The 15874-nt window shown below is 36.3% G+C and overlaps 1 protein-coding gene and 1 pseudogene across 1 annotated transcript in view; one reads left to right on the top strand and one right to left on the bottom strand.

Moving 5' to 3' along the window:
* ANKRD31 (ankyrin repeat domain 31) overlaps positions 1 to 15874 on the top strand; it is a 91029-nt gene that overhangs the window by 43145 nt on the left and 32010 nt on the right. The window contains exons 12-19 of the mRNA XM_087815192.1: positions 1773 to 1917; positions 4697 to 4749; positions 5703 to 7206; positions 7743 to 7913; positions 9093 to 9230; positions 10078 to 10220; positions 11796 to 11958; positions 13675 to 13790. Coding sequence (XP_087671318.1) covers positions 1773 to 1917; positions 4697 to 4749; positions 5703 to 7206; positions 7743 to 7913; positions 9093 to 9230; positions 10078 to 10220; positions 11796 to 11958; positions 13675 to 13790 — 2433 coding nt within the window. The remainder of the gene's footprint in view (positions 1 to 1772; positions 1918 to 4696; positions 4750 to 5702; positions 7207 to 7742; positions 7914 to 9092; positions 9231 to 10077; positions 10221 to 11795; positions 11959 to 13674; positions 13791 to 15874) is intronic.
* LOC107531199 (RWD domain-containing protein 4 pseudogene) lies at positions 307 to 919 on the bottom strand (annotated as a pseudogene).

The following is a 15874-nucleotide window of genomic DNA, read 5'->3' as shown; positions in this document are numbered from 1 at the left end:
CACTATTGTATTCCACTGGGACAGGAGTTTTTGAAAAGGGCTTCATACTTCTTTTTAAAAAAATTATCATATCCAGTAGAATAAGGTCATATAAATTAACATTGATGACTAATTATCCTCTATATTTGTCCATTGATAAAGCTCGAAAGGTTTCCAAAGTATACTAAACAATAACATTTTCACCTTTTATAAGCCAAGTTGGTGAAAATAATTGAATTCAACCAAATCTCTTCATGAATTTTCAGCTTAAAACATTTTTACATAAGAAACATAAAAAAAATTGTTTTATGAAAAGCCACCCTAATACTAGAAAAGAGGAACAAAAGATTTTGAACCCAGTTTGCTTTTTGTTTCGAATTTCAAGTGCTGTTCACCACCTCTCGAGCCTCTTTTGCTTACATGCTTCGCCACAGCAACCCTGTTCCATCCTGGAGGAAGTTCTCCTTCGTGACCTGTTTTACCTTCCAGCTTACATTTCTGAGCTTTTGAAAGTTGTTCTCTTTTGTCTCTTTTCTTACTCGATGGGGCTATATTAGGAGTTTCAACTGAAATGATATTGCTTATGGATGTCCTAGAATTAATGGGATGGTGATTCTCCATGAACTGCTCTTTGTTGTCCTTGGCATATTCAAGCAATGTGTAGGTCATAGCGGTGCCGAGATGAACTTCCACTGCTTCCTGTAACTTGGCTAATACGCTCTGCTTTATAGCTGAGGATATGGTGGTGTTAAAAAAAAGCATTCATAGGTATAATTGGAGGTGTCTGGGGATATGTTTCTATCCATTAAGAAGGCTTTGGGATCACCATTTTCACCCTATATTGAAATGAAACTGGACTTAATTCCCCGACATTTTCATCTCCTTTATATATAGAACATAATGTTTCCAGTTCCATCTCCTGGTCCTTATTGGCACTCATTGAGCGGGTTGCCGTGACTACAGCAGTGGCCTTGAGTTCAGGGCATCCCTGTTCCTAGCCCTTGGCTGAGGGAGGCACACCCTTCACATCACAGATGACAGTCACAAGCACCTCCAGCAACGCGAAGCCGGCCAGCTGAAGGGCTGTGGTTGTGCTGCTTGGGCATAATAAATTAATTTTAAACAGAAAATATAGTCCCACCTTTAAAAAACTCAGGGTACAGGAGAGACAGCTATATAAGAAGTATAATATAGAGTATATTAGGTTGTATAATAAAATAATGTATGTGAGAGAAGGGAGAGGTTATTTTTCTCTGGGACAGCAGTGGATGAGGTCAGAGGGAGCTTCATAGAAGAGATTACTTGAGGAGTAGTAACAGATTAAGGATTGACCAGTTTCTCCCTGACACTCGGGGGAATAGTAGCAACACACGTGTAGATGGAAGACAACTATCTCCTGGAACCTGCTAAAGTAACATTTACCACTACAGAACCCAGTCCTCATTCTTGGTATATCGTCTAGCCCCATTTCACCAGCAGCTGAGATACAAATACCTCCTTCCCTCCCTCCTTTCTCTCCTTCCTTTTTTTCATCCTTCCCTTCTTTCTTTTCCTTCTTCCTTTCCTCCCTTCCTCCCTCACTCTCTAATTTTTTGTAAGAAAAGTGATATGTATATCAACAAATTATGATTCAGTGGCAATTACATTAATTTTTTTATTGGGCAAGATATTATAGGTAAACCCAAACTTTGTGTTGTTGAAATACTTGATGTTGCTTAGAGTTGTATGCTAGCATACATTTACAGTAATGTACCTTTTGTCCCTGTTCCCTCATATGAACAATCTTCCTCTAGGTGGCAGAGTTGCTTCTTTTCAATGGAGCTGATCCATTATTTAGAAGTGACAATGGAAAGTGTGCTTTGGATGAGGCCAAAGGTGCACGTATGAAGCATCTTCTTGAGAGATATGTTCCTAAACATCAAAAACATCTTATTTCAGGTAAAATTAAACTGCCTCATTATATCTGTTCATTATGTTGGTAGAAAGTTACAGAAATTGAATTTAGAATTATAGAAATTAAATTTATTTTCCTTATATAAAATCCAGCCCAGCTGGGCGTGGCTCAGCGGTTGAGCATCGACCTAGGATCCAGGCGATTGGGGTTCGATTCCCCGTGAGGGCACATTCTTGGTTGCGGGCTCAATCAATGGCTCTCTCATCATTGATGTTTCTCTCTCTCTCTCTCTCCCTCTCTTTTCCTCTCTCTGAAATCACTAAAGATATATTTTTAAAAAATAAATAAACAAAATCCACCCAGTGGTATCCTTGCTCCATTCTTTTTTAAAATATTTATTTACTTATTTTAATTCTCACCTGAGGATATGTTTTTCATTGATTCCAGAAAGAGAGGAAGGGGGAGAGAGAGAGAAACACTGATGTGAGAGAGATACATGGAATGGTTGCCTTCCATACGCACCCCGGCCAGGGATCAAATCCGAAACCTGAGCATGTGCCCTCATTGAGAATCTAACCTGCAACCCTTCGGTGTACGGGATGACATTCCAACCAGCTGAGCCACACCAGCCAAGGCCTTCTCCATTCCTTTAATAAAGCATACTGACTTGTTTGCAAATGCACATAATCAGAAGGCTCTAAAAGAACAAAGAAAGGTAATAGCTGATACACTTTTACCCAGGTTGTACATTGCAGACAGTTAAGGAACTTCTATAAAGTTCTGACACTTCCCATAATCCTTTGGCTGAACAGCATGATGTGATATAAATTATATTTTGCTGTCTCTTTGTCAATGACTATAGCAAAATTTGTTTATTTCCATTCCCTAAGAATCTTTTCTCATGGCTGTACTTTAACCCTCTCGTTCATTACACTTCTAAGTTGAACGATTTGCCATTGTGAATTAAAAAATTATATGTATGGCATATTCTTGATGTTATTCTTAATGCATCTGTTATATATATATTTTGTGTAAGAAAAATACTTTCCAGAAGCCACCTGACAGGCTCTGCATTTAATGTAGAAGAAATGCTGGTATCCTCACAACGGCCTGCCAGCCAGCCTACCAGTTAACCTCCTCTCCTACCACTCTCTACCTCTGTCACTTGACTTCCGTCACACTGGCCTCTTTGCTGTCTCTCAGATATGCCTCCCCCACCCCCTTCAAGTCTTAGTTCAAATGTTATCTTCTCAGTGAGGCCTGGACCACCCTACTTAATATTACAAACTGCCTTTTTCCTATCCTCGTTGATTTAACAGTTACCCCAAAACTTATCATCTTCAAACAAACACTTATTATCTCTCACAGTTTCTGAGAGAAATATGGGAGCACTTCAGCTGAGCCGTTCTGTATCTGGGTCTCTCATAGGCTGCAGTCAAGCTATTGGTTAGGATTGCAGTCATCTCAAGGCTCACTAGGGCAGGAAAACCCACTTTTCAGCTCACTCGTATGATTATTGGCAGGCCTCAGTTCCTTGCTGGTTGTCAGCTGTTGGCTTTAGTTACTTGCCAAATGAGATTTTCCATAGGGCTGCTCACAACCTGATAGCTGGCTCAGAGCAAGCCCTCCAGGAGAGAATGTATCCAAGACAGAAACCACAGTTTTTTTACAAGCTAGCCTTAGAATTGATATACAATCACTTCTGCCATATTGTATTTGTTAGAAGTGAGTCTCTAAGTCTGGCCCACACTCAAGGGGAGCAAAATTAAGCTCCACTTCTTAAATGGAAGAGTATCAAAAATTTTTAGAACCACCACACTTCAATCCCTCTTACCCTACTATATCATTTTCTCATGGCACTTAACACCATCTTACACATTGGACAATTGCTTATATTTAATTTTTGGTCTTCCTGCATTAGAATCTAAGCTCCATGAAGATAAGGATGTTTGTTTTGTCTAGTAATGAATACTAGAGTGCCATGTACACAGTAAGCACTTAGTAAATATTTGTTGAATAAGTAGTGTGTCAGTCCTTTGAAAGAAAACAAAACAAATTCTTTCCATTCAAGAGATATGTGTGCTTTATTCACTTTTATTGAACTATTGAACCATATATATGTATGTGTGTGTGTGTGTGTATATTTTTTTTGTAAGAAAATATTTTACAGAAGGTGCCTAACAGGCTTTCCATTTAAAAATATTTTTCAGAAGCCACCTAACAGGCTCTCTATTTATATATATATAATTTTCCCCAAGAGATCATTGTTTGAATGCCATTGACTAGGGACTAAGACTTGGATCAAAATACCTTACTTTTATAGTAAAGAAATAACTCCATTGATAATCAAAGCCACCAAGAGGCAATTAATAAATAGTTCTCTAGAGCAAAAGACTTCTTTCTTTCACTGGAAATTAAAAGGAACAGGCTGAACCTTATTAAGCAAACATATTAGGAAATGATAATTCAATTAATTATGAAATAATTTTTTGCCTTATGAAAGTAGCTTATACACAGTTAAATATCTGGATATATCTGTGGGGAATATAAAAATACTGAGTTCAGTGTCCATCTTTAGTATTACTTTTTTAGGTCTATTTTGCTTTACCCACAGAAATGGTTTCAGCTCTCTCAATACAGTATTTGGTTTCTAGTACATATGGAAATTATAGTAATGTTATATGTGCCAATCTTAATAGAAATTGTTTGCATAATTTTATGTAATCAACCTGATTTTCTCATGGCAAGGGACTTGGGGGTTTTAGGAGTCCTGAGTCTGGCCACTGGAGGCTGCTTTCTTTGATTTTCTCTTTTTGTTTACAGCTCAAAAAAACAGCACTGGCGCATTAGATGTAGAGGATGCACACCAGCACAAGGTATATCTCTGTTTAGCAAAAAGCATTTTTATGTAATACACCCACTGGCTGTTTTATACATCATCAAAGGGGAAAGAAAATTTACTGAAGCATGCATTAGGAACAGTGACTTCACCTTTGTTTTTAAGATACTTTGGAATAATTACATGAGAATCAGAGGGTTCTGGGCTGTTAATTTGGGAAGCAGTAAATGTAGCATATCTGGGCACACTAATGTATTGGTAGACATTTCCTTTTCCTCCTCTTCATGGAGCCATGAGGTTTATCAACCATGTCAAATTTCCTCTGGCCTAAACACAGTACAGTGCAGGTGTCAAAGGTGTAGATCCGTCCCTTCGAGCTTTACATGGTGGGCAGTTACTCTTCATCCGGTGCTTGGGTTGTGGTAAGTGACAGGAAGCGTTGTTTCTGTTTTAATCTTAGCAGCCCACAATAATCTTTCCATACAGACTAGTTTGGGAGCATATCTGTCTTGCTTTTAAATCCCTTCTTCTGCTGCCTTACCTATAATCTCTCATAGATACCAGAGGAAGAAACTCTTTTAATTCTAGCTCTATCTGTATAGCAGTTGGGAAAGGAGAGTGTTTCTAAAGCATTCTTGTAAAGTTTCCTTATAAAGGAAACTGATTATTTCAAGATCCTATAAAAATTAAGTAGATTAAGATTTTTTATTATATTTAGTAAGATTGATAGTGCTAAAATACTGGCAAAAAGAAATTGAAATGTACAGCAGAAAGTAAAGATTAGTACACATACTGAGTCTATTATATTCTCCTTTCTTCTCTTAGTCTACTTTTCTGAAGAATCAGGTTGCATATATTCCAGCAGACCCTGTGATTAGATCAAATTGTAAAATTGAATGAAGTAATAGTTTAATTTATGAACAATCCAGAATGAATTGAGTAAGAACTACAGCTGAAAATTAAAGCTAACTATATACTTTGTTTCTATAGAAACCAAAATTTAGTTCTAAAAATTGCATTGGGTTTGTTTGTGATGAAGAATCTAGCAGACGGAAGCCAGAACGTGTAAAAGTTGATAAAAGAAGCAAAGAGGGTTTATTTCTAAAGAAAGAAGATGTAAATGAACATTACCCAAAAGATTCCAAAAGCTTGAAATTTGGTAACTCCAAGCATAAGCAATCAACTGTTAACCAAATGTACTCTACAGTACTCAGAAAAGACAATCTCCATAATGTCAAAGGTCCCAGCACAAATATGTCTAAATGTAAAGGAAGAAGAAATGCACGACGTAAAAGGACTCAGGTGGATAATGCAATCCAAGAAAGCAACCCAAGAAAAACTGTAGCTGTCCCTTCTTCCAGAAGAAGTAGATTGGTTACTTGTCAGCAACATATTCTCCATACCCTTGATGACCTTCCAGAAGCATCATGTAACCCTTTTAGCACAGCTCTGTCAAGCCTAGAAAATGGATTAGGTAACAATATGGACACTTGTTCAGTTCCCAAAGAGACACATCCCCAGAGTCTGAATTTATCAGAAAGTCAAGAAATAAAATCCTCAGAATTAGAATCCAGTGACCAAGCTAAAGCTATTTCTTTCTCAGGACTTTCTGTGCATAAAAAAATCAAATTACCAGTTGTTACTACAGATCAGCAGCCTCATACTCACCAAGAACAACAGCACATTAGTCCTTATAAACCTCATGAAAACAGTAACTCAGATGAAAAAAGAGAGGGACTTAATAAGTGGGAAAATTTTAATAATGATGTTCGTGGTGATGGCTGTACCTCTGAGAAGACTGTAATTTCTCAAAAAGTGACATGTTCTATAGGTTGCAAAAACGACTATAATTATCAAGAGAATATAACAAGTAGAGAAGTAGTGGATTTTCAACAGTTTATACCTTCTGAAGACCACTTTTCACAGGAAAATAAATTAAAAGCAGATGGCCTAAGCATACTTCCACAACAGGAAGCTGTTAATTTTTCTAATTCAGATAATACAACTGTTTCTGAACCACACGTTGCAAATTATGAACAGTGCATATATGGAACTTCTTTTGATCACTCCCATAGCAATCCTGAGCATACTTCCTTGGCTTGTACAACACCACTTTTAACACATGAAGTTTCGAAGTTGACTAGTCATGTGGAGCAGTTCAGAAGGCCTCAGGATTGTAGTAGCCCCGGAACACCAGCTCATTTAATGGATCAAACAGATACACATACTTTGGGAAAGGTGAATAAGAATGAAGGCACTAGAAGGAATTACACTGACAAAGGCCAAAAACCAAACTCTTCAAATGGACCTTTATCCACAGTTGTTCATTCTCAAATAATAGAAACAACTGAAGTTGAAAAAAGGAGACAAGATCTTCCAGAGAGCGAAATCATACATAATACAGATTTTCATTCCACTGACAATATGAGTAAAGAATTGACCAACATCTCACAAGTTAGTCAAAGAGAAGAGAAGGAAATTTCTCACAAACCAGGTATTAGTAGTATTACTGGATTTGTACACATTTCCTATAGATTTATTTATTTTATAGAAATTTCCAACTGAGTTTCACTTAACCTATGCCCAAACTGACCAGAATGAGGACATGTGAGCTACAATGTGGGGGATGCTACTAATTAGTTAAGTAATAGTGTTTACTTTGAAAGTCAAACCATTATTATCAAAGATATTTGCTAAATTGATATTGACAGAAGTTAATGAACAGTATTTATATCAATTTTAATGTTTATTTATAGTATAAACTTATCTTAGTAAAAGGAAACCTAACATTTTCACAGCAGGAAATTATTAGCTCCAGTGATTTCAACAATTCACTGTAGTCCTGTCAGAATTACATATATCAAACTAATTTGTTATATAAAAACATTTTTAAGGTCTTCCATTCCCTTAAAAAAAACACAGTCCAGCTAGGAACAGAAACTTGGAACAGTTACATGACTAGACTCTTTTCTAGTCATTAACCAATAAGGAAAAGTACCACACTGATCCTACACAATGTTCGTTTTTCAGATGTGGAATTAACTGATAATATCAGTGGAGAGGAAAGCACTGTAAGGAACTGTGAGGAGAAAAAGCATAAAACAGATTCAGAAATTCACATACCTGCTAACATCCAAGAACACTATAAAGTTCAGAATTTCAAGAAAAGACGAAGTTTATTGAAAGCTACCTGCAGCCAAGGTTCGTATTTCTGTATTTTATAGGTAAATATTTACATGGTCAAGCCCAGAAATCCACTATACTTTAGAACATTTATAAACTTTCAGAGTTAGTTGTTTATTTTTTAGTCATTCACTATGTTATTATATTATTTCAACTACATTTTAGATGGTTTTACTGTAAAAGTAACACTTGAGAATCTATTAGTTTTCAGATATAGTCTTACAATATTTCTGCCTCTGACTTCTAATTTTTTATTTTAGAGGAGGTAAACAGCAAGAATATTGAATGTGGGCAGTGGGGGTGAACTGTGTCACATCTCTTAGATACTTCCACTGAACCCTTTTAACATAGGAAAAATTAAAAAGCATAGCCATTAGTTTCTTTGTGTCATATGAATGAACTGTATGTGTTTGGAAAAGCTAACTACCCTTCTTGGAGCTAGTTCTGTGGTGAACAAAAGGCTGGACCACTTTGAGTTAAATATTAAGCATCGAAAAGTTGATTCCTCTCCTGTCTAGTATACCAGAGGTAGGAAGGACACTGGATTAGGCATTTCTGTGAACCCTCTCCCATTCGCCCTATCTTATGTAAACTGAATCCCTTCTTATATATTCCTCCTGTAGTGGGTTGAATGGTGGCTCCTCAAAACATATGTCCACATCTAACTTGTGTTGAAAGGAAAAGATTTTAGAAAGAATCTTTAAATAATGATACTGTACTTCATTTTTTATGAAAAAATAATAATAAACCTATAGGCCATAGTTTGGTTCTTGGCATCTTATGTGATTAGAAACAGACCCATTGAGATAGAGAATAGCTGTAGAAACGGAGTTTTTATAAAATCACAATTCACAGTTCATTTATCCATTGCTAAAAGACTACTGAGGATGAAATGAGTATAGAAATGAAACAAGTTTATTTTCTTAATCAAGAATATGATAGAGTGACTGAACAACTGCTAGAGTGAATTTGATGTAATGCGCTTAAATGCCCTATAATTCTTCACATGTTGAAGAATGGCATTTCAGTTATATTTTAAAGCAGTAACAGTCATGGTAATATTAATTGATGTATGTTTCTGTGTAGTGTACCCTACTTAGGATATTTTGAGGAAGTTGGTATGTATTTTTTAAGTTCCTTTTTAATAATCAGCATTTGGCAGAAAAGCAGCCTCAGTTTTGCTTGGCAAATTTACAGAAATGAAAACAGGTGGGATCAATAAGAGGAATGCCAGAGGGGAAAGCCCACTTCATTTGGCTGCCAGAAGAGGGAATTTGTCTTTGATGAGAGTTCTAATAGAATCTGGAGCAGATGTGAATCTAAAAGATAATGCAGGTTTGGATTTTTTTAATTTTAATTGTGTTTATAATTTGAACTCACTAAAATACACATTTCACAGCTTCCAAACCCAGTTTTGAATTTGGCGACTATGTAACAGCTAACTTTGAACAATCTTTTAAAAAAAAATAATATATTACTTGAATAGTAAGATTTATCTTGGTTCCCACCAGTTGCTCAAATAACCTTCTTCAAAAGGGCTTTCACAGGCATTTGGGAGCACTCAGTGAGAGGACACAGTGGGGAAGGGCTTTGCTGAGGCCTTTTCCTTAGGGGCCTGATGCCACTCCCTAACTTTGGAGGAATGCAGTTGTCCCATTTTCTTCTCCTCTCTTTCTACTCTTCCTTTCTTCTCCCCTCCCTTATTTTTATTTTAAACCTCCAGTTTTAAATTGATCTTCTCACATTTTGCTCAGCACAAAAGAATCTTGTGTGAACAATTCCGGAGGGAAATACTCAAAAACTGATGGAATCACATGTAATTTCACAAGAGAAATGTAACAGTGGAAGGACACAAGTAGAATAGTCAGACATGATCTTAACTGTATTTTAATATCTGCGTTGAAACAAATTGACACAGTTAATATTTACTCTGGTCCCATTATGTTTAATGTTCTGTGATCCCTCTGGTTTGGCACTTAAAGCAACAAATATTTTTTATGAGGTCAATTTGTTTTTAAAATTGAAACACATTTTAAGGCCACAGTTTTCAATATTATTTATTTTCCACTAATATATACATTTGAATCAATATAGATGTTAATTCCATTAGTGCAAAGAAATTTAATAAAGAATATATGTCAGCAGCAGCTTGTTTTATTTTTTTCCCTTTTTCCTTTCTTAGGTTGGACACCACTACATAATGCGTCTAGTGAGGGATCTAATGATGTAGTTGCAGAGTTGTTAAAAGCAGGCGCTAATGTCAATTGTGAAAACCCAGATGGCGCTCTGCCCTTACATGCTGCTGCTGCGAATAATCACTTAAAGGTACAGAGCACGTCAGGTTCGGCTCCTGTTCCTCTTCCTTAGAAAAATGAGTGAAGAAAACAAAGATATTTTAAGAACTAAAGTGATTCCTTAAAACAAATTATTTTTAAAACCTTAAAATTACAAATGAAGACATTGTGTAATGATTGGAAAATTAATGTATTTCTGAATGACTCATTTGCCGCTGTCTCTTCATCACATTATCCCACAGGTGGCTTTAGTGTCACTCGGACATAGAGCCTACAGGTTGAGGCACTGCTCACCAGTCTTTTAAAAACTAAAATAAAATACCTTTACTCAGACTTCACTAAGATGTATATATGTAGGTTTCATAAAAAACTTTTGCAGGAGACCTTTCCCATATGCCATTATCTCCTCTTTTATCACCTTAGTTGGTCTTTTTCACTTCTCTGAAGGAAAAGGGGTTAGGATTAGGGGACTAGTTTCATTAAGAGGCCACTGTGTGCCAGATACTTTACAAGAGCTCACATTTAATCCTCAGAGGTGATAAAAACAAGATTCAGATGATTAGTAAACTGCTCAAGGACACAGCCAGTAAGTAGCAGAAGTGAGTTCAATATGCTCGACTTTAAAGTAAATGTCTTTTCCTTTATGCTGTGCTCTCTAGGCTGATGGAACAAATAAAGGGCTATCCTGATGGTTTCAGCCAGCCCATTGACTCCTAAAGTTCTCTGCTTATTCATCCCTGAACACAAGCAGAAAAAGAAAAGCTACTAGCACCAGCATATCTCTGTTCAAACAAAATCCTGACCATCTTTTACTGTTTAGAAGGTTTTTCAGTGGTTGGGGTCACTTGCTTGCCTCATGCAAGTGGAATCACTGGCTGTTTTTTACTAATTGACTTATACCATAAACTAATTAGTAACCATTTTTAACTTTGATCCGTTAAAAGCTGACTTCTAATACATAACTTTGAGTTATTCAGAGAAACCTTATTTATATTCAAAGATTGTTTTGCCCCCAAAATGTCACAGTCTCTGCCCTCAGTTTCCTCCTCTATAAAATGATGGAGTTGGAGTAGATTATTTCTAAGTTTCCTTTTATCTTTAACATTTTGTGAATATAAATTAGTTATTTAGGACACATACTTGCATAGACATTATTAGATTGTATATCAGGTTTCCTGAAATATAGTCCAAATAAAACTTTATTCAACTAGTTTGTAATACAGTTCATAATATAATGTATGCTGACGTGATTCTTGCTTCCTTCTCCACCCCATGCCCCAGCAGCTTGGGGGAGGAGGACAACGGGCCCTGTTAAAGAGATCAAATGAAACCTGCACACTCTACCTGTGTCTGCCTCTCACTGCAGTCAGGGCAGCATATCTGGTGCTTCATGCCATCATGTTTGGTTCTGCTGTGGGAACAAATCAGGCCCAATCAGTAGGTCGACTTGGAGTTGTCAAATCAAATTTAATAAAAATGTTCTTGGCCACAGTTTGAAAAATTTCTTTCTGATAACTTTTAATGCTTGATAATGGTGTTTTGTAATGAAAGAGAAATTACTGATCTAAGGTGTCAATGGAGATAACTTTGGAAAAATACCTTCTAGGCAGCTGAGATTCTACTGCAACATGGAGCAAACCCTAATCAAAAGAATCAAAAACAGAAGACTGCTTTAGATGAAGCAGATGATGAAAAAATGAAAGAGCTGCTAAAATCTTATGGTGCTATTGAGACTGATAATAGAGATGAGAGTAATGCTATAGCCACTGGTATGTATTGTCAGTATTGCTTACTGTTTTATAACAGTGTATACCTCTGCTTAGAAAAATAAAGTCTTTATAGTTGTAGTGTAAGTTGTTTTATAACTGGGGATAGATGTTTTGTATGTTTATTAAACTCTTAAAAATATTTATTTTTAGAATGTAGCATTTCCAAACTTGGTTTAATTTATAAATCATATGATCCTATCGGATTTGGAGTTACATGTTGAAATAAAACCCATACCGTTCATTAAACAAATGTCAATCTCCCTAACATGGGGCCTGACATAGAGATGTAACTAAAACAATACAGATTGGTTTACTTACAGTGGGGCTGGAGAAGGGTAATATACTACTAGACTCTTTGCAGTGAAGATTTCACTACAAAATTTGTAATGATTCATATAAAAGTTGGACTAATGCCAGCTTTTAAAGAATGTAATATTCTAATGCTAGAATATGAGTTTGTTAAGCAAATATATGGGTATGTATGTAATATAATAGTGAAAAAAATATTTCAAGGGAATGTACATCCAGGCAAAATTTATGAACCATTTTATGATAGTTGTTTGAATTGAAATAATATAATGAATTATCTATAAGAAATATGCATTAAGTAAACACTGATTTAGGAAATATATTTGTTAAGTATATGCTATGCAAACCAGGCACTCACCCGCAACAAGCTTCCAGTCTTGTAGAGAGACCAACCAGAAAACAGGCAATTCAACACAATTTAAGTGCTGAGGAGAAGGAATTGTTCTACCTCTTCCCTTATGCCTGAGCCTTGACTCATAGAAGAAGATACCAGGGACATACTCTGCCCTTGCTCTCTATGAGGGAGAATGTTGGGAAGAGTGTGTCACACATTTGTCCCCCAGCCTACCACTATTCTTACCAACTATTAATTGTCAAGAGAGGAATCATATTATTGATATGATTGGTTAGAGCCAAGGGTAATCATTGTGTCATAGTTTACTAGTAAGCTAAATCTCGTGTAGGAAAAGGTCAAGATTGATACACGGCTCTTCATAGCCTGCAACTATATGGTAAGTCCATAGGATCAGGGCCTCTTTTAGAGCCCCATCCATAGCCATATCTGAAGGTTTGGGTCCCATGAATTATATCAGCTCAGCTTAAGAGAAGCTTTGCATTGGAGTTATTGGGCACTCTGTTATAAAATGCTATATCTATTCCTACTTGTCTGTTGTTTCTTGTGTACATATTTTCTTGGTCAGGTACCCCCAAATGGATACAATGGTTATATGGAAAAAGGGAATCTAGATTGGGAGAAAGGTCAGAGAGAACTTTACAGAGACAATGAATCATAGTCACAGTATTAAGAGCCTGGACTTTGGAGTCAGATCTGGTTTCAGTACCAGTTGTGTGACAATTAGGCAACTTCCTGAGTCCTAAGCTTTACTTTTCTCTTCTGTAAAATGGATATAATAAACTACCTATCTTACAGGGCTCATATGAAGATTCAGGGAAAGAGTTTGATATCCAGCATGTGAAAAGTATTCAGTAAATGTTACCTATAATTAGTCAATTGATAATAAATACTAAGGTGTTGACCAACATCAATATATTATAATAATTGTATGTTTAATTTATCCATTCCTGGAAAAATTTATTTTATCAATTAATATTATCAATTACAGTGGATAAAATGAAGCTAAATTTTTGCACATTCTTATTAATATTTTCTAATTTTACTTTTTAAAGTAAAAATTCCTACTGTCCGGTCCAGAAGACACAAACCGTGCATTTGTGATGACTTAAAAACTGTTGATCCACCTTCTCTTTCACACCAAGAAAGAACAAGAGGACGCCTTCATAGGGTGAGTGAAGTCGAAATCCTTTGTTCTTCAGCCTAGAAAATGTCATTCTTTGGGCCAGCCAAACTTTGGCTATTGACAGCACTCTTTCCATTTTTAAGAGCATGCAGGTTGAAAATGTTTTTTGTCATAAGAAAATAGAGCATAATTGAACAGAAGAAGCCAAGAAGATATGTTGTTAATTCTCAGTTATCTGCATTGATTAAGAAATATAAATTAGCTACTGTCTTTTATACTTAGGTTTGGTTCTTTGACTACTTGTCCCATAGACACTTCCACAGTCATAGTGTGTCTTTATTCACCCACTTCCTGAAAGTATCTAGGATACATACTAGGTAGAAAAGACCCCAAATTCAGACAGAGAAAAGGAAAATCTGTTTTAGCCAACCTGGATCCCACATGGTTTACAGTGATAGTGTTTGCTATATGTGAAACCCTTCATATAAAGGTTTATTTTTGCAAAAATAACATAATAGTTGCTCACTAAAATATTTATTAATTGCTAAGATATATATCCTCACTTTGACAAAAACACAAAGTGTACTAGATCCTAACATTTTAAGCAAAGTAGCACTCTCAATGAAATATTATTTTGGATAAGACTATGTATGTTGATTGGGCTTCTTAGATACTTTCTGTTAGTGTAGAGAAATCTCAAATTATGATTAATCATTTAATTTATACCTTAGATATTTTAAGTGGTATTCAAAGCTAAATTGCATTTGCCTCAGCACTTTGAAAATATTTTGCATTGTTTCCTGGTATCTGTTGTAAGAAATGAAGTCAAATGTCAATCAAATTGTCATTTCCTTGTAGATAATCTGTCTTTTAATCTTGCAGTTTTTTGCTTTTTTAATCCTCACCTGAGGTTATTTTCCATTGACTTCTAGAAAGAGTGGAAGGGAGGAAGGAGGGGATGGAAACACCACTCCAAGAGAGACACATCGATTGGCTGCCTCCCACATGCCCCCCTACCGGGGACAGGAACCTGCAACCAAGATATGTGCCCTTGATGGTGAACTGAACCCATGACCCTTTGGTCCGTGAGCTGACACTCTAACCACTGAGCAAAACTGACCACAGGGCTAATTTTGCAGTTTTTAAGATTTTTCTATTATATTTTTATGTTCTAAATGTGGATGTGTTTTTATTCATTATAGTCAGGACTAGACATGCTCCTTTAATCTGAAGACAATTTCTCATTTGTATTCTGGATACCCTCAGCCTTTATATCTTCTCCTCTTTATATCGTCTCCTCTGTTCTCAGTGTTCCCTTTTTTTGTAGTTCCTATTTAGATGTCTTTTAGGCCCATCTCCATGTTTCCTAATATGTTTTTATATTTTCCATGTCCTAAACTCTTTGTATTATATTCTAGGTGATTTCCTTTGATTTCTCTTTCAGTTCATTATTTTCCTCCTCAAATATTTCTAATCTATTCAACCAAACCTTGAGTCTTTAATTTTAATGACTTTTTTATTTCTAGAAATTGTTTCCTTTTCAGATATTTGTTTGAAAAAGAAACAAACAGCCTTGGCCAGTGTTGCTCAGTGGTTAGAGCACTGGCTCATGCACCAAAGGGTTGTAGGTTCAATTCCCTGTCAAGGGCACGTACCTGGGTTGCAGATTCACTCCCCACCCCTGGTTGGGGCATGTTTGTGACGCAACTAATCGATGTGTCTCTCTCAGACTGATGTTTCTCTCTCTTTCTCCCTCTCTCTCTTTCACTCTCTCTCAGTAAAAGCAATGGGAAAAATATCCTCAGGTGAGGATAAACCAAAAAAAAATAAAGAAAACAAAACAGCCCAGCCGGGCGTGGCTCAGCGGTTGAGCGTCTACCTAGGATCCAGGCAATCAGGGTTCGATTCCCAGTCAGGGCACATGCCCGGGTTGCAGGCTCGATCCCCAGTCAGGGGCGTGCAAGAGGCAGCCGATCAATGACTCTCTCATCATTGATGTTTCTATCTCTCTCTCCCTCTCCCTTCCTCTCTCTGAAATCAATAAAGATATATTTAAAAAGAAAAAAGGACTTTTCTGCTCTTGCCTTATGATATTGATAGCATTTTAAAAAATCTTTCCCAAACATTTT

The sequence above is a fragment of the Miniopterus natalensis genome, chromosome 3, assembly GCF_054644295.1.
Source record: "Miniopterus natalensis isolate mMinNat1 chromosome 3, mMinNat1.hap1, whole genome shotgun sequence".
Taxonomy (NCBI): Eukaryota; Metazoa; Chordata; class Mammalia; order Chiroptera; family Miniopteridae; genus Miniopterus; species Miniopterus natalensis.
Note: the sequence above shows the minus strand (reverse complement) of the source record. Positions and strands in the feature narration are given on the sequence as shown.